General features: G+C 43.5%; 1 protein-coding gene across 1 annotated transcript; it reads left to right on the plus strand.

Moving 5' to 3' along the window:
• Nucleotides 1-10538: 10538 nt before the first annotated feature.
• On the plus strand, nt 10539-18428 carry LOC133912344 (uncharacterized). The gene is made up of 2 exons (XM_062355024.1): nt 10539-10755; nt 17480-18428. Exons 1-2 carry the CDS (start codon nt 10683-10685, stop codon nt 18253-18255), a joined length of 849 nt encoding a protein of 282 aa, XP_062211008.1. The 5' UTR covers nt 10539-10682; the 3' UTR covers nt 18256-18428.
• Nucleotides 18429-18822: the final 394 nt, after the last annotated feature.

The following is an 18822-nucleotide window of genomic DNA, read 5'->3' on the forward strand; positions in this document are numbered from 1 at the left end:
TGGGGTTGATACGCTTCGTTAAGTTGCTTTTCACATATCCCAATTGCACTTGTGCAACACATGCAGTATTATCTTTATAGATAATAGTGGGGGTATTAGTAGTGTTCAAACCACATAACTCTCGATATGATTGATCACTCTTCTAAGTCATGCGCATTCCCATACGACTTCATATAAAGTTATTATTTTCAAGTGGTTCGTCAAAGTAGATACAAGACTTTGCTTAACGATTTTCAAGATACTGCAGTTCCACCACATAAAAAAATATTATCAGTCTGTGATTTCACTATATGCGGGTCTGACAGATACCTAGCATCCGCGTATTCAACCAGACTTAGATCCTGATTCTTTCTGTAGAACAGACCTAAATCTTTGCTGCTTTGCAAGTAACGAAGAATATCCTTCACACCCTTCCAATGCCTTTTAGTGGGCTCTGCACTGTACCATGCAATTAGGTTTACTGCAAACGCTATATCTGACATAATGTAATTTGCCAGATACATCAGGCACCTATTGCACTTAAGTATGAGAATTATGGTCCCAATACTTTCTCTCAGTCTTCTCTAGGTCTATAAGGATTTTGATCTGCTTGCAATGACCTTCTGACCATGGGGTTTTTAGCGAGAAATGAATTTTTCAATACCAAACCGCTTTAACAACTTCTGAGTGTAGTTTGACTGATATACAAAAATTTCATCTGCCATATACTCTAGCTGCAGGCCTAAGAAAAACTTGGTTTTACCTAAATCTTTCATTTCAAATTCCGACTTCAAGTACAAGCTTGCTTCCTCAATTTCTTCTTCTATACTGGTGATATTCAGATCATCTACATATATAGATAATGAAGAATCCATTATGGGACCTTCTTATAAATACACAAGGACAATATGTGCTATTTGTGTAGGCTTGTTTTATGAGAAATTCACTCAAATGATTATACCACATTCTACCTGACTGTTTTAACCCATATAACAACTTCTTCAATTGTACGCTATAAAGGAGTATATTTCTTCTGCCCTGATTCGGCAATGGTATTCCTTCAGTTACTTTCATATAAATATCTGAATCAAGGCTCCTATAAAGATATGCGGTTACAACATCCATCAATTTTATTTTTAACTCTAGATTGACTGCCATCAAGATTAAATATCTAAAGGTAATGTCACTAATCATCAGGGAATAGGTTTCTTCATAATAATCGCTTGGTCGTTGAGTGAAACTTTGTGCAACTAGTCACACTTTATACCTCATAATTTGGTTCCTTTCATCCCTCTTATGAACAAAACCCACTTGTATCCCATTCGTTTGATGTGGGGAGGTGTGCGGTATACTAACCCAAATACCTCTGTTTTGTTTAGGGATAACTGCTCAGTTGTTATTACCTTCTATCAGTCTTCCTAATGTGATGAACCGACCAAATAGTATTCCAATTAATCATCAGAACAATTATTTGCTTAATCACGACCACGATGATAAACCGAAATACCACCCGGTAGTCCCAGTAAGCGTTTTGTGTCTAATATTGGAACACATGTCTTTCTAACATATAACATTATAACAAAGCTTAAGAAAGAGAGAGTGATTAAATTATATTACAAGTTCTTAAGCATTTAACCATTTACATAATTTACATAAAAAACAAGCTAGGAGGATAGAGAACAGTTCACCTCATAACCAAAACTAGAAACTACGCAGCAAAAGATTAATATCTATGAACTAACAAAAGTTAGGTGAAATCATATGCCTTTAGGCTCCACCTAAAAGTCTAGCCTCATGAATAGTTTGCACTACTCACTCCCGCCACTTAGATCGGCGGGTGTGAAGTAGCCAAACACAAGCTTCTCCTCACTGGTAGAAACTGAAATAGCAGCGTGAGTATGAAGGTACTCGCAATACTTAATCCATAATGGGTATATACAAATAATCCGACTCTAAGGAGAATGCATTGAGATATTAGTAAGGAATTGGCCACATGGTTAAGTAACTTTCATAAGCAAAATGCAACTTGACATACACATATGAGCATCTATACTTAACCACAGGTACTATTATATCCCATAATCACCACAAGAACATATGTAACTAGAACCATAATAAGCATATCTGTAAATAGAACCATCTCAACCATAACCCAATATGTTATACCACACCATCCCACATTCGTGACTCTATGACCTATGCGGATGCACAAAAGCATACTCATGACTGAGAGCACGATAATTCGAATTGATTTTACACCCTACAGGGGTACAACTTTACCCACACGACCTGGGTCCATCCTCTTGACCCCAAGACAACATTTCTCATACCTAAAACTACTCACTTGCACATGTCCCGGACACCTCTGGCTCCCCGCCACCTTACTTGTCATTTTTTTTTCTTACGCGTCATAGGACCGCAAGGCAAGCGTCAGCACGATGTACAATACTCAGCTCATTCGTGCATTATTGGAATATGTGATTGCACGAAAAATTCTAAAGTCAACGGTACCGACAGGCGGTGCTTAAATGATGCAAACGATCTATGGCATCCGGGCTCCTCTCCCGACCTACCCCTAGCACGGCCCACATCTCGCCTCATCCTCACATCTCATACAATCCACATCATTGTCGTTGTGTTTGAAAATAATAAGTAAATCATAAGCTCGCGAACAATGGTTGAATCATTGCTCGAGTTCTACCTGGGACTTATGCATCTGCTAAACATTTTGAATAACTCTTAAGTTAGACATCAACAATGTTATCAAGGCTACAAAGATATAGATCATCAACAACTCAAAATAGAGGTAATGCAAATCAACATAGGTTTTACCCATCTAAACCTGATAATGGAACCACTACTCATGCAAACATACATAAAGCGTAATTTATCAAGTTATATAATACGAGTCTAAAGTAGTAGGTGAGTACGCTTAGATGCTTGCCTTGTTGCTATGGTGGTTGCCTGATACTTCCGACGCAACTCTCACAGAACTCTGGTAGATTGGCGTCGCCTTCACTCGCTTGGACCATTGACATATTGCTCTCTAAAAGAATCAAGAATGCATTGCATAGACAATCAAATGGTGGAAAAGTGTGCATATGATGCATGCTTGAAATATTAGTAGAGCACGTGGTTTGAAAACATTTGTAAAAGACCACCAAATGATTAGGGTTCCGAAGTTTAAAACCCCGAATAAGGTAACATAAGTACACACAACCTTGCATGGTTGACGGTCAGAACAATGTGGAGGTGGCGGTTTGACCATCGGCCTACAAAAGGTTTTGGTGACTGGCAGTTAGACCGACGGTATATAGACGGTCAGACCACCGTCTGGCGGTCAGACCAGCCCTAGTGGCGGTTTGACCACGAGACCCTGCCAATGCCACTTCATGAGACCGCTGGTGGAGGCTTCGGCGAAACCTTCGGCAATAAAGGGTACCAAAATGCTGAGACTAGTGGAGTGCTTCTAAAGTGATTTGGATAACATTCACCAAGCTTGGGTCTAAATGGAATGGGAATCGATTAGAGCTCAGGAACGATGAGAAAATGGTAGGGAACATCTCACCTTAGTGTAGTGAGGTTTTCAATTGAAGGGGTTCACCCTGGGGAAGCTCCGATTTGGAGATCGGGCTCCAGAGTGGTGTAAGGTCTTGAGATGGATGAACACACATAGGAACCCCTCCGACAAAGAGGATGAAGGGGATGAGCTCGAGGAAGCCTTTGGGGACCTCGAGGAAGTTCTCTTCGTCGATTTTAGGTCATCGTGGACGTCAAGGTGATCTCTCCATCTCTCTTGGTGTTAGTGAAGGAGTGAGTGAGAGTGAGAGTGAGAGTGTGAGAGAGTTGGTTGATTTCTTTTAGTGGAGCCTCTGCGTTGTGGCGGTCAGATCGTGGGATGGGTTGGTCAGACTACAGGAAGCCCATGTGGCAAGCCTATGTGGTTGCCCCCTGACGATCAGACTGTGGGGAATCCCGATCAGGCCGCGAGAGCGGTCTTGAGCTAAAAACATGATTCTATTCCCTTTTCCTACTCTTCTTCATCTCCAAAGTATTTAGGGTTTTCCTAAAAGGTCCTAAACTACCTCCAAGTACTTTTGAAACATGTTTAAACTCAAGTTATCAAACAAATACACTTAAACATAATGTTATGATGATTGTGAATGCTTAATCACGTGATTAGTATTTTGGGACGTGACACCCAATCTGACCTCATCCTACATTCAGTGAGTGATGCAGGCTCAGGGTCATGATCTATAATTGTGGTAACTTTATTTGCAAAGTATGTATCAACTATTGTGGTTACTCTATTCCAAAATTCCCCTGAATTCATATAGTTTATAGCTATTTCATTATAGGTTGCATTTTCGGGTGCTTCTACATCTTACTCTTCATTATTTCTTTCTGTAAGAGCAAGGTCCTTTAGTTTATTAGCGTCAATTTTAGCGTGCATATTTTCACTGGTTTCTTCCTGCGTGGGAAGATTCAAATCTGGTATACCTATTTTCTTAGGTTTCATACCATTGCCACGTTTCAACTGGCTCCTCTTCTTCTTCCTTTAGGGCATTTTTATGATCAGTTGTGTATTATTAGAAAAATAATTTATACAAACGGTTCCAAAATCCCATGTGAGACACTTTTTCGAACCGTCTATACTAAAGAGTCTGTACAAATAAAATTTGTACAGATGGTTCCAAATTGTAACCGTCTATAATTAAGTTTTCTGGAGCTAAAAAAATCTAAAAAATATTTTTCCTACCCACACCAGCCCCTATATTATTATGTAGGTGCGATCGCAAATGACACAATTTTTCACGTGAAATACCACATATGTATTTTCTAGGAGTCAAACCTGCAACCTCTAACCTTGCGCAAAGCTTCTTTACTGTCTCACCTGTAATTGATTATTGATCATTGTATAAAAATAATCTATATAACATATACGCTCTAAACAAGTGGGACACTATCAGTACAGATGGTTCCAAACTTGTAACTATCTATACTAACAGTACAGACAGTTCCAAACTTAGAATTGTCTATATTGTTCTATTTGTACAGACGGTTCTAAACTAGAAACGTATGTACTATTACTATATATAGTACAGGCGGTTCTAAAGTAAAACAATTTGCACAAAAGGAACAGTACAGACGGTTCCAGTTTGGAACTGTTTGAACTATTAATATAGATGGTTGCAGTTTGAAAAACATCTATACTATGAGTATAGGCAATTGCCATTTGAAAACATCTGTACTATAGCGTCTCACTTTATTAGAACTGTTCGTTGTTATTTTCTCAAACAGTTGTACTTTAGAGCCGTCTGTGGTACCCTTTATACAGATGATTCCGTAGATCTACCTGTACAGAGGCATCCCACTAAATAGATTTTGTAGTAGTGGTGGTAAGTTCTCAGTCCCCACTTTTGCAAGACGTATCTGGCTATTTGGGACTTGAGTAATTGAATTTCTTGTTCTTTTATTATTTCCTGGAGCTCGTAGGACAAGATTTTGGTAATTCCACCATCTCTGGTGCAATTCGTGCAGGCATATGCAACTTAGTCATGCTCTTCAAATCACAAAAATGATCAGGCAGATCATTTTGCTAATTTATGCAAACTGATAATTTTTTGTACTTCATCATTTACTTCACTAGTGCGAGGATCATATGTCGCAAGTCATTCTGCCTACCAAATAATTTCCTAACATTTTTCATCCAAGGGTATATTTTCTCCCTTTAATGATGGAAAAATATTTTAATCAAAAATGCAGTTAGCGAAGCAGACCATTTGCAGATTTCAAATTGTTGGTTCTAAATATCGGATCATAGATGCAGTCTCATAACCGACATATATTCCAACTTTTTGCAAAGGTCTCGTAGCGGTTCCCTATGGCGGCGGTATTGGCACATAAATCATACATTCAAATTTACGTAAATGGAAATTTTTCAGAATTACCCCTTGCACTAATTGCATAGGTAAACAAATGTTATAGGAGGATGGTCTATAATTAATGAGAGGTGCTGCATGTAAAACTATATATCTCCAACATGTAACAGATAAATTACAATGCTGCAACAAAGGTCTAGCAATAAATTTTATTCTTTCTATCAGTGCTTTGGCTAGTCCATTCTAAGTGTAGGTGTGTTGTACATAATATTCAACTTTAATTTCCATACCAGTGCAATAATCATCGAATATTTTAGAAGTAAATTCTCTAGCATTATCCATTCTAATGGATTTCACTCGATGGTCAGAAAAATTATTCCTGATTTATATGATCTGTGAGATTAACTTTGCAAAGGCGTGGTTGCGAGTAGATAATAGACATATATGCGACCACTTCAAGGATGCATCTATCAATACCATAAAGTACCAAAACAGGCCAGAAAGCGGCTGAATAGGACCACAAACATCCCACTGGATTCGGTCCAGGAATGCAGGGATTTCATCTTGTACCTTCAAAGTAGATGATCTTATTATTAATTTTCCAATAGCACATACAGGGCATATAAAATCTTTAGGATTTGAGAAATTCTTTACATTTATGCCATGATGTTGTGAGTTAGTAATTATATTTCTCATCATTCTATGTCTAGAGTGACCTAATCTATCATGCCATAGGGAGAATAATTCTGTACTATAAAACATAGGCTTTAAGGTAGTGAACACTTCAGATGTTCTAATGTGAGTGTATTACAAGCCACTACTCATGAAGGGAAGTTTTTCTAGTATTCTCACTTCACTATCACGCTTAGTGATGAGTAGGTATTCCATACCATCTTTTTCACCAGTTTCTACATGAAAACCATTAGCATGAATATATGTAAACTTAAGATATTTTTTGTAGATTTAGGATACAATAATGATTTTTTAATATACAAAGTAGTTTCCATAGGTAGTATGATTGTGGCTCTTTCAGAACCTACTATGCATTTATCAGTACCAGTGACAGTCATAACTTTTTTAGAGCTATTTCGGATAGATTAAAAAACATATTTTCTCTTAAGATAGTGTTTGTGGTTCCACTATCTACAATAAACACTTCCTTTATGCGGGCATCACACATATTCTATAAATAAAGCATTCAATCATTCACATGTGAGGGAGTAGAAACAAGACTAAATACTTTATTAACTATCAAAAAATATTATTTGTAGCTAAGATTGCTCTTCTGGAGCTTACATTTATTCATTCAATCCTCCTACATTCAACAACTAAATGAATGGCTAATTACTCTAATTATAGATAGAGTCTGCAAAATATCCGGCCACTTCATCTTTAATGAATTTCTTTTCCGCTTCATCCTTCATGGCATCTTCTATGGCAATGGAGAAGGTTAAAGTAGAGGCCTCTGCATTTTTCAATGGGAGGTCTTTTACTGCTAGTGTGGGAGCATCATCAACTTCCATGTGAGATGTTTCCCTTTCAACCGTTGCTGCTTTGTCCACTTCCATCCCACTGCAATGGTGAGGTGTGCTTCTAGCTTCTCCTTTTTCTTCTTCCGGTATGCTTCCATAATATGCTTTGGTGCTTTACAGATTCGGGACCAATGGCCCCAAACGCCACACTTATAACATGTATGGTTCTGCTCACCATATGATTTAACTTTTTTCTTTGTCTTGTTATTATCATCATTAGGCTTGATCTTGTCTGTCACTACTTCCCTTCCTCCCTTCCCCTGCTTCTTATTGTGGTTCTTGCGTGCTTTGAAAGAGTTGTAATTGACTTTTAGGCCACTGCTCTTTCCTTGCGGCTAGGATAAGGAGTTCTTGTTTACGACTTTGTCATGAATTTTATGAAGCTGCAACACATCAATCAGTTCATAATACTTTTGTATTTTGATTGACAATAATTGCGTGCGGATTCTACCACATTAGAGTGGAAAGTGGAAAGAGTCTTCTCGATTTTCTCCTCTTCTATGATCTCTTTCTCACAGAGACACAGAAGTGTGCAAATGCGGTGCAGCGTAGAGTTGTACTTTCTAATATACTTGTAGTCACATAAACGGAGTCAAACCCATTCTTGCTCTGCAAGAGGCTTGATAGTATACTTAAAATACTCAAAATGCTCCTACAATGCGTCCAATAGTGTCTTAGCGCTAGTCATTGCAATGTACTCATCCTTCAAAGTGGGAGAGAGATGGTGGCAAAGAAAATAAAGTGGCTGATCATTCTCATCCTCCATGAGAGCCATTGCACTACTTGTTCCAAGGCCAATAGCAGCGCAGAGCTTTTTCGCTCTAAGTACAATACTGCATAATTGTTAAAACAGATGCAAAATTCAAATTTTGAAGGTGCTTCTATGCAAAAATAGAGGCTCTGGATAATCTTCAGAACAACCAGGGGCCTAAACGCAAAAATACATGGACTATGCTCAATTAATGAAACTCGGAGGGGGGAGGGTAAAAGTAAAATTTCGCATTTTTCCTTTTTTTATTTCCACCGGAGTTCTTCCTTTATTGGGCTAGCCTGGCCCATCCAGCCCGCACTCCTCCAATAAAACGAGCGACTAGGGTTTCCAAACCATAGTCGCCACTTTGACCCATCGATAGCCGTCTCCAGGGCGGTGGGCGTGCCGAGGCAGTGTGGGGCTGCACCGGCATGACGGCCGGGGTGCGCCCTGGCGCCGGCATGATGGCATGTTGGCTGCGGTGTGCCTCGGCGCGGCCCACGGTCGGTGTTCCGGCAATGATGCACTTCCGGCGCAGCCAAGCGACGGCGATAGGTGGCCCGATGGCTCAGGTGGCGGCACGCGGTCTTCGAGTGACGCAGAGGTGCGCACGGTCGAGCATACGATGAGCGGCGAGTACCAACGCACGGCTGCCTACAATCGCAGCGGCTCCTGAGCCAACGGTTGGTGCGATAGCCATCTGCCAGCGGGGCGTTGCAGCGCACCGACCAGTCGGCACTTCAGCCATCTGCCAGCGGGGCGAGACAAGCGCACGATCGGTGACGAAGGCGCATACGGGGATGTAACGACGCGATCGATGGTGATGATGCTTTGGGTGGTGCAGAGGTGGTGGCGTCGCTTCGAGTAGCATAGAGGAGGTGGCCTCCGGTGGCCCTACGGAATGGTGAAGCGAGAGGGCCACCGATTTCCATACTGGCGGTGTGCCATTGTTTGTTTTTTTTCTCGATTTGTGGTGGTGGCCGTCGAGCCACCACGTTCTTGTGCAGAGGGTCGGCCGCCGGATTCTAGCTGGTAGTGTGGTAGCGAATGTGGGTCCCACTGGTTCTACGTTGTGTATAGATCCGATGATGCTATGTTGATGCTAGTCATGCTACTGTTCATGTTACTGTTTATTGCTACGATGTACAGATCTGAAGCAAAAACAGTAAATGCAAGAATACATGCCAATCCGATCATACCTTTCAATTCTTGTGAGTGAGACGATTCGATTCCATAGCTTGGTCTCTAGCAGAGCTTTGTGCCGATAACGTGTTGAGGAGCCTCTACTACCGGGTATAGTCCAGAGATTCTAACGATGAATAATCACAAAAAGGAGACAAAATATAGTAGAAAATCTTTCTCTTATTCATCTATGTTTATAATGAGAGGTTCTACCCCGTATATATAATGCTAAAAACTCCTAAAAGATAGAATCAAATCTTTTAAAAAATTGTAACAAGACTACGGGCCTATTTGTTTCAGTTGTAGATTCTGAAAAGCAGCTTTTGGATTTTGGATTGTGGAAAGTTGGATTATGGAAAGTTGATGGTCCAAAAGCTGAGAGCTGTTTGGTAACTTAGATTGTAGATAGGTTAGATTGTTGTTTGGGCATGTTAAAAGTCTGTAATGCCCTCGACTATTTTGAGTGTCATGTTTACTATTTTGTGACACGTTTCTCATTAGATTGATCTTGTAGCATATTTCTAAAATACGAAAATCCATTACTCTATTTACTTTGTGTGCAACACAGTGTTGTAGGCGCGTACGTCATGGCGAGACCCAGCGAAAGCGGCATTTTGTAGAGCAGCACGCAGACGGCGTCATGCTGGCCCAGCAGAGCAGCGCGAGCGCCCACTCCTAGTGGCCAGACAACTCGAGGGCCTTGAGGAGGGACAAGATGTTAGCGCGGAGGAGCTTGTCACAATGGGAAGCGAGGAAGGCCGGGAGGGTGGGGAGTGGGTGCGAGGAGATGGCAAGCACGAGGGCATGTGCGACGGGAGAGAGGAAGGAGTGCGTCGGGGTCGGGTGCCATCGGCGCGAAGCGGGTGCCAGCGCCGGCGCCGCGATGAGGTGAAGTAGGAGGGAGTTGAGCTGGAGCGAAGAGGGCAATGACAGCGGGGGCGTGGACGGGAGAGAGACAAGTCGGTGAGAGAGACAGGAAAAAACGGTTCACTGAGATTGTAATAGCACTAGTGAGTAAATATATCAAAAATCTATACCCATATTAGTTTGCCCAAATTTCACAATATATCAAAAGCTCCTCTTTACCGGATTATAGGATTGAGATAATTAAAAAATAAATTATGAAATCTAAATTCTAAAAGCTGCTTGTTTGTTTCCATTTTAACTTATAAAACCACTTTTCACACTCCGTAACGAAAACGGTACCTTCATTGTTAACAGTTTCTAACACGCGGCACCAGCGAAGCGGACGCTGCGGCCATTCTCCTCTCTTTATTCCTCCTTTCCTCTGTTCCTCCGGTGGACGCGAGGAAGTGGAGATCCTCACGGCGTTTGATCCGGACGGCGGTGGCGAAGATGCTGGACGTCCAGAAGCGGCGCGTGCAGCTGCTGCTCTTCATCACGGGCGTCCTCGCCCTCAGCATGACCGGTCAGCTTCCCAATTGCAAACCTTTACTTTCCTCCTTTCCTTTGCAATCTCCCCGATTACGCAATTTCCCAAAACTAGTTTCCGAGGCGACTAGCCGTGGGCAGTGGGTTTCTGGTCGACAGGCAGATCCTTGCGCGCTTTTCCTCCTGCAGTTTTTCTTACCTTTATAGCTGTGATTCGTCGATTACTGGGGAGTGACTGGTTCCTATGAGAGACTGCGTATTTGCCTATTTTTTAGCGGCGATGCGTGTAATTTTGGGATGATAGTAGATTGGTAGTGGCTACTTTGCGAGGAATTTCTGCTGGTTTGGTGTAATTAGACATTGAGACATTTATTTGCGAGGCTTGGGTCGATGTGGATGGTGGGATTCTCCTCCCATTTTTGCTAATATTCTTCGCGTGGAGCTGCAAAGAAGTTAGAAACTAAACAACTGTAAAATACGCAATTGATTGGAGAAGAGTAGGTGTGACTAATTGCTCATAATTACTTTGTCCTTTAGTCAGAAAGTCATAAATTTGACATAGAGTTAACAACTTGCTCGTATCAACTTATTATTAATGATTGAACTGTTAAAAAAGAAGCAGATGGCTGTGTGTTGAATATTTGTTAGCATGGGCTAACAGCTAATTTTCTCTAATGGAACGGCTAAAACATATTATATATGTATGAGCCGAGCAATACATGTGAATATTCTCTGTGTCTTGGAGGTAAGATAACAATGTTATGCTGGCCGGGCTTCTGATGAATGACGGGTGACAGTATAATGATATATCACTTGTTACATGAATATCTTTTGCGGTTTTTGGTCCGGCACTTGCACACAGCTTAGTTTGAGCTTCTTTGGAGCCTAGAACCAGTTATATAAAATGTTGCAGCACTTTTCTGGCGTTGGCAGCTCCAAAAGCTATAGGTGAATATGAGACTAAAAATCTTAACGAATTACTACATCTGTTTACAAATAACTAACACTTTTGACTTTACTATTCAATGTTTAACCGTTTGTCTTTTCCGCAAATATTTGTGCAAATAGCCCGAAATAGAAGACATGCTTAAAGTATTTTTGATAACAAATCTAATGATATTTTTCCACTTTACTTAACTAAATATTTGAACAAATATTGTTAGTCAAAGTTTGAACGGTAAAAGTTAAAAATGACAATTATTTGTAAATGGACGGAGTATATGATTGGCCGCCAATTACAACACAAATATGTATCTAATTGCAAGGCAAAACTTTGTAGTAGAGATGTTGTAGCTATAGGCCGAATACTCAAGTAGCTCCAGATTCTTGATCCAGAGAAGCCAGAGCCTCACAGTTCCATCTATTCTATAGGTTCGAAGGAGGAGTTGCTGCCTATTCAAAGAGTGTTTTCAAGTGAATGAGTAATAAGTAGTGACTCGCAAATTCTGTAGGGTATCAGCGTGTTTCCAATTTTACAAGTTCTCTCATCAGTTTGCTTTAGATCAGTTTTTGCAGAGCGCTGGACATTGACTAGCAGGGGCTAATTTACATTAATGGATTTACAAAACCTCATTTTTCTTAAGAACTAACGATGCATTGTCGTTTCGTCAACTACAGTATGGGAAGGATTATCTTTCAACTGAATCAGTGAGGACAGAAAATTGCCTTCTTTTCAAGAACGTGCCGTGCACGTATTTAATTAAGAGGGGTAGAGCTTACAACAAAGAACACGAAAGACAAAAAACAGAAAACAAAGAACAAAAACTAAAAACCACACCAGAACTAAGGCAACTACTCGCGACAAACTAGGTGACCTACAACCAAAAAGAACACAGGGGGGCTATTCATGACTGAAAGAAATCCGACCAAACCAGCAAACCCGCTTTGTCCCAGAGCCTCGCCTCATCTGCAATGTGCTGCGTTAGAACCACAGGGGAGGAGATCTTGTCTCTGAAAACCCAACCACTTCTCTCGTTCCAAATGCTCCGAATGGTGAGGATGACCACTAAGTCGAAATAGCGCTGACGGGGCTTTGGTACTTCCTTCCCGCAGTCCAGTCACCACTCCACGAAATGGGCATCTGGCGTTGGTGCGAGGCGCTGCAACCTGGCACGTCGAAGAAGCCAAAACCAAGTTTCTCTGCTGAAGACACAGCCTAACAGAAGGTGGTCAAGGTATTCCGGTTGCTGGAGCAGAAAGTGCAGTTGCTGTGGTTCGACAACCCGTGTCGCTGAAGTCTCTCCGAGGTCCAACAACGTCTGTGAAGAACCAGCCATGTAAAGAATGGACATTTATTTGGAGCATGCATTTTTCACATATGCTGTGTGCCCAAAATAGAGGTTTGCCCAATGAAAAATGCCTTGTAGGCAGTGCTAGCCAAGTAGGAACGTGAAGGCGACCTTTTCCAAATGAAAACATCCACCACATCCCGGCAAAGATCAACTCGCTCGAAGATATTCCAAATATCCATGTATTCAACTAGGACTTGCACAGTAAGCCCGCCCTGGATATCGCGCACCCAACAACGATTGGACAGAGCCTCAAGGATGATGCGCTTATTACGAACCCGCTTGAGGATTAATTGCGACAAATTGGGTGCAAGATTCAATGGACTTCCCATTGATCCATCTATCTCTTCAGTACAAGCCTGCGCGCCCATCTCCAACTTGAACCGTTAGAGAGGCCTCGAACATAGCGACCATTGACTTGTCCGTATTGTTGACGGCGACGACCAAGGCCGTGACGAATCCATTCGGCTGAGCCATAGCCATCGCATTCTTATTGCTTGGCCCAAAATCTTGAGGTCAAGGATACCGAGGCTACCCATATCCATAGGTCGGCAAACCTTGCCCTAAGCAACGAGGCAATGGACACCCGACATGCCAAAAAAGGCCTTTCGGAGCTTGTCAATGGTGCGAATGACCCATGGTGGGAGCTTGGTGGAGATGGAGTATATTGGGATTGAAGTTAGGGTCACCTTAGTGAGAATCAAACGTCCACCCGAGGTGAGGAGACTGGGCATCCAAGCAGGTAGCCGGTTGGCGACGACATCGACCAAGGGTTGCAAGGCAGCCTTGGGAAGTTTGGTGACCGATAGTGGAACACCAAGGTATTTGCAAGGAAATTCGGCAACCTTGCATGGGAAAAGCAAGTGTGCAAGGTCCAGATCTTCCTAAGAACATCTGATCGGAGTAATATGGCATTTGTTCAAGTTGGTTGCCAACTCTGAGACAACCTCAAAAAAGAAAAGGATGTTGCACGTTAGCTTGAGATCAGAGGAGACCGGGGATAGGAAGACGACCAAGTCGTCATCATAGAACAACGACATATGTGTGATGGACCTGTGGCCGATCAGTGAGAACAGGGTTGAGGCATTCGCCTTCTTGATGATAGCGTTTAGGCATTTCATCACGAGGAAGAGCATAGGAAACAAAGGACCGCCTTGACGGAGTTCGCGGCTATGGCAGATTCGACCGCCTTATACACCATTGAGCATGATCTTTGTACTTGCCGTGGATAACAGGATTGAGATCCAGTTCTTCCATGACTAGGGAAATCTCATATGCCCCATGACCTCAAGGAGAAACGCCTAGGAAACGGAGTCGAAGGCTCGCTAGATGTCGACCTTGAGTAATGTAGCAAGACGCTTTCCGTATAAGAGTTTTGCTGCTCCCTGCACAAACCTGAAGTTATAATGAATGAGCCGCCCTTTGATGAAGGCACTCTGGTTTGGTGCGACCAGGGAGGACATGTGTGGTTTGGTGCGACCAGGGAGGACGTGTGGTGCTAGTCGGTTTGCCAAGGCCTTGGACAAGCTTGCCAAAGCTGTGTATGGGGCTAATGGGTCGGTAGTCTTGCACATGCTTGGCATCTACCGATTTGGGTATAAGGATCAGGATCGCCCCATTGACGAGGTGGAAGCTCAGCATATCCATAGCCGACAACGCATTCAACGCTAGCAACATGCTAGGCTTGATAATGTGCTAGGTTGTTTATAGAAAAGGCATGTAAAGCCATCCGACCCTAGGACCTTGTCTGCTGGGAGGTCAGTGATCAGCTTCGAAATTTCCTCCGTGAATGGACCATAGAGGCCAAACAGATCAACGGAGGGGACGCCCAAAAGGGACAATTCCAGAGCATGAGATCTCGATTGCGACCGACCTAGGATGGACTCAAAGTAGTTGAACACCATCTCATCTTTTGCCTCTTCAGATGTCACCGTGACATCATTATTTTGCAGCGTGGCGATGAAGCTCTTGCGATGCTCATAACTTGCTTGGAGGTGAAAGAACTTGGTGCTAGCATCTCCCTCCGATAACCATAGAACGAGCGACCTTTGGCAAGAATCGTCCTTTGCAAGGATGCAAGGCCGAGCACCTTGAGTTTTAGCCTCTTGCGTTGGGTATGTTCTTCAGGAGAGAGATGTTGTCTGTCTTGCGCCATGTCAAAACGATGGATAACCTCCTTAGCGACCGCGAGCTGCACGTGTATGCTCCCAACGAACTTGGTGCTCCAACTTTGCAGCGCACACGCTGTATGGCGGAATAGCCAATCAAGACGACAGAAGGAATGTGCTTTGTCCTAGGGGCATTGCCATGCCTCCTGGATGGCCTCCAAGTACCTTGGGTATTTCGGCCATATGTTCTCAAACCGAAAATGTTTCTTAGCATGAAAGGAGGCGTCCGTCTAGAGTAGCAACAACGCATGATCTGAGCCGCCCGATGAGAACGTTTGTAGATGGCAGTTGGGGTATAAGTCCTCCTAATTAGTCGTGACAAACACACGATCACTCCTCTCAAGCGTTGGATGAAAGCGCTTGTTACTCTAGGTGTAGAGCTGACCCTGAAGGTGAAGTTCCCTCAGCTCCAAATCATCAATGAGTCGACGAAAGCGACCCATCAACTGGTGATTCAAAAAGTTATTATTCTTGTCATCCGCCCTATATCTTTGGTTGAAGTCCCCACCATTGAGCCAAGGCCCCAACAAACCTTGCCTCGGGTCACGGAGCTCTTGCAGAAACTCTGGCTTGTCACGATCGCTAGTCGAACCATACACCCTGGTGAGCCACTAGGAGGTGTTCGGGCCTAAGAGGGTAACCCTTGTCGCAAGCGAATATGTCTGGCAAGAAGCATTCGTAACCAACCAAATTGATGAGCGCCATGGGCGCAAGACACCTCCACGTGTATGGATGAGGGCAAGAAGTAAAAGTCAAAGCCAAGGTCTAACATGTCAAGTATCATAATCCATGAGATTACATCCATTTTCGTTTCTTGCAGACATAAGAGGGAGATTCTATTAGAAATGACCACATCCTTAATCACCAAACGTCATGTCGACGAGTTTAGACCACATACGCTCCAAAAAAGTAAGTTTTCCGATGCTATAAAAATAAACACAAAAACGACCAACTACAACCAAGGGAGGGACCTTCCTACTGCTCCACATCCGGCGTTGACACATCTGACGCATGCTCCGGAAATAGCTCGACAATCGCTGCACATTGGGATGGTGACAGCCCCTCAATGAACAATCTCACGTATCGCTCAAAAGTGTCCGCATTCGGAATGTCTCTGCACCTTTGATTCCCAGTTGCTTCATCAGGATGTTCTGAACTGATCAACTGGGTTGGTGCCCCTAATGCGGCTCTTCTTGGCGAGGCGGGCACTGCGGCAAAGAAGATGAGGCTCAGGCGAGCGGGTGTGGCAACAGGGAGGTGTGGACTGTAGGATCGCCGGCGCCATGGAATGCCGAACAACCGAAAGGAACGTATCCGCCGGGCTAAGATCAACTGCATCCTTATCATGTGCCTCCCCATCCAACGTTAGTGACAGAGACGGGCAAGCTAGGTTTGGGGCTGCATTCCAAGCTCGGGGCGCGTCACTAATCTTCAGCGGTGGTGACAAGGCCACCGTGCTCACAATCTTGGCTCGGCGCTTGTATGTGATGTGCATGCCTCCACCGGCCTCCGCTCTGAGGCTACAGGGACAAGGGACGGAGGTGGCCGAGGCGAGGACAATGGCGGGTTGGGAGTTGGGGAGAAGGGGTGTGATCCCGTCGTAGAGGAGTCGTCCTCCGGCGGCGACACCGATGGCTCCAACTGGCGCGGAAGTGGGGCTCGGGTAGCGAGGACGATATGCGACGGCGCCGGCTGCTGGGCACCCTCCGTCATCCGAGCCAGCTGAGAGGCTGCCGACATAACAGGGCGTGTGTCCACCGGAGAATGAGGGTGCCTTTAGCTACGGACCTGATGCCCTCCTGCCGACAGAAAATTGGCTTTGAGTAGGGCTCTCCCCTACTGGTCTTCGAAATAAAGAAAGCTTTCATGCCTGATGCCCTCCTGCCGACAGAAAATTGGCTTTGAGTAGGGCTCTCCCCTACTGGTCTTCTAAATAAAGAAAGCTTTCATGTCAATTTTGTTGGATATGACTAGAGTGTTCAGTTGCACACACTTCACCCGTTTGCTTTGCCCAATCTCAGGTTTTGTCATACTCTTATGACTGACTCAACGGACTCACATTAATCTTGGAAGATAGCTCTTGCTGGGTAGCTAAATTGACATTCTGGAAGGCACGCTTCATTTTTTTCTTAGCCACAGTTTTATAGAAGAGACTATTAGCTGAATATTGCAAGCTATTAGCGCATTGATATTAGTTTGTATTTCACCTCCAAACTTAGTTTTTCCTATATACTGATCTCATGATTTTATATAAGAGCAAATCTTATCTCCTTGAAATAACCCTAATTCAACTTTCTATTTACAGCTGAGAAGTTCAGAGAACTTGTTGGAAAGGAGGCTGCATCAAAGAGTGGGCAGTTCACATTCCTGAACTGCTTTGATATGGGCTCTGGCAGCCTTGCATGTACAGCGAAGGAGGGTGTCAAGTTGTATGTCTACAACCTCCGAACGGCACACATGGAAAGGGTGCGGCAGCAAGCCATTGAGAAAGCATTAGCCGATGCTGTGACAGAAGGCCTGACACCCTCTGAAGCAGCCAAGCAAGCTCAGAAAGTTGGAGCAAAAGCGGCGAAAGTGGCCGCTCGTCAAGCCAAGCGGATATTGGGGCCAATAATTTCTTCTGGTTGGGACTTCTTTGAAGCAATGTACTTTGGTGGAAGCATGACAGAAGGTCTTCTCCGGGGTACCGGCACCTTGTTTGGAACTTATGTGGGTGGTTTCCATGGTGAGGAGAGGTTGGGGAAGCTGGGGTATCTTGCAGGAAGCCATCTAGGTAGCTGGGTTGGAGGAAGAATTGGACTGATGATCTATGATGTCATAAATGGCCTGAAATATATGCTTCAGTTTGTCCAGCCAGAGAATCAATCATCGTCATATGCTTCTGAAGATGGTTCAGAATACGCAGATAATTATATAAGCGGCAAAAGAGAGGAGTCAACATACGCAGATAATTATATAAGCGGCGAAAGAGAGGAGTCAACATACGCAGATAATTATATAAGCGGCGAAAGAGAGGAGTCAACATACTATGAAACATCGGAAGAGAAGCAAGAGGAATCGAAGTGGTTTAGTTTGTTCTGAGACTGCAAAGATTTGATATTAGCGGTCTTATACTGTCTTCGCAGAAATGGTTAGATTGTTTCGTTATAAATTCTCGACATGCTTAGCTTCATTTTGTATTGTTAAATGGGGTACGATTCTTCTTTGTATCTATCCTTTTGGCCACTGTATTCTGTATACACGTGCATGCAACTCTTGAGGCCGTGCAGAATGCACCACATGAAAGATATTGGGGAGTGTCTTACTGGGAAAAAAAATGTTAGAGCATCTTTAACTGATACCCTATCTAACTCCTCTGGTCAAATTTTAAGAAAAGTGGTTAAAACATCCCTCTAACCGGTATCCTATTCCACCCCTCTATAGTTGAGGATCTCTTACTTCTCACCCTGGTCACCATGTTACCTCAGATTTAGAAAGAGAGCATTGAGCCTCTATCTAGCAACCATCGCTGTCGGACTTGTCCTTCCTGCCACACTAGAGGTTTGTTTTTCTTCCCCTTCTCCAATGTATGCTGGGATGTGTGCTTGGCAGGGCTAGGTCATGGGGGAGGCGGCACAGATGAGGCATTGGAGGGTTGGGTCGCCAGGC

This window comes from Phragmites australis, chromosome 3 (assembly GCF_958298935.1).
Source record: "Phragmites australis chromosome 3, lpPhrAust1.1, whole genome shotgun sequence".
NCBI lineage: Eukaryota > Viridiplantae > Streptophyta > Magnoliopsida > Poales > Poaceae > Phragmites > Phragmites australis.

Coding starts and splice junctions, on each gene's coding strand:
- LOC133912344 (XM_062355024.1), top strand. CDS start 10,683: ATGCTGGACGTCCAGAAGCGGCGCGTGCAGCTGCTGCTCTTCATCACG. Junction 10,756..17,479: donor CCTCGCCCTCAGCATGACCG/GTCAGCTTCCCA, acceptor TTCTATTTACAG/CTGAGAAGTTCAGAGAACTT.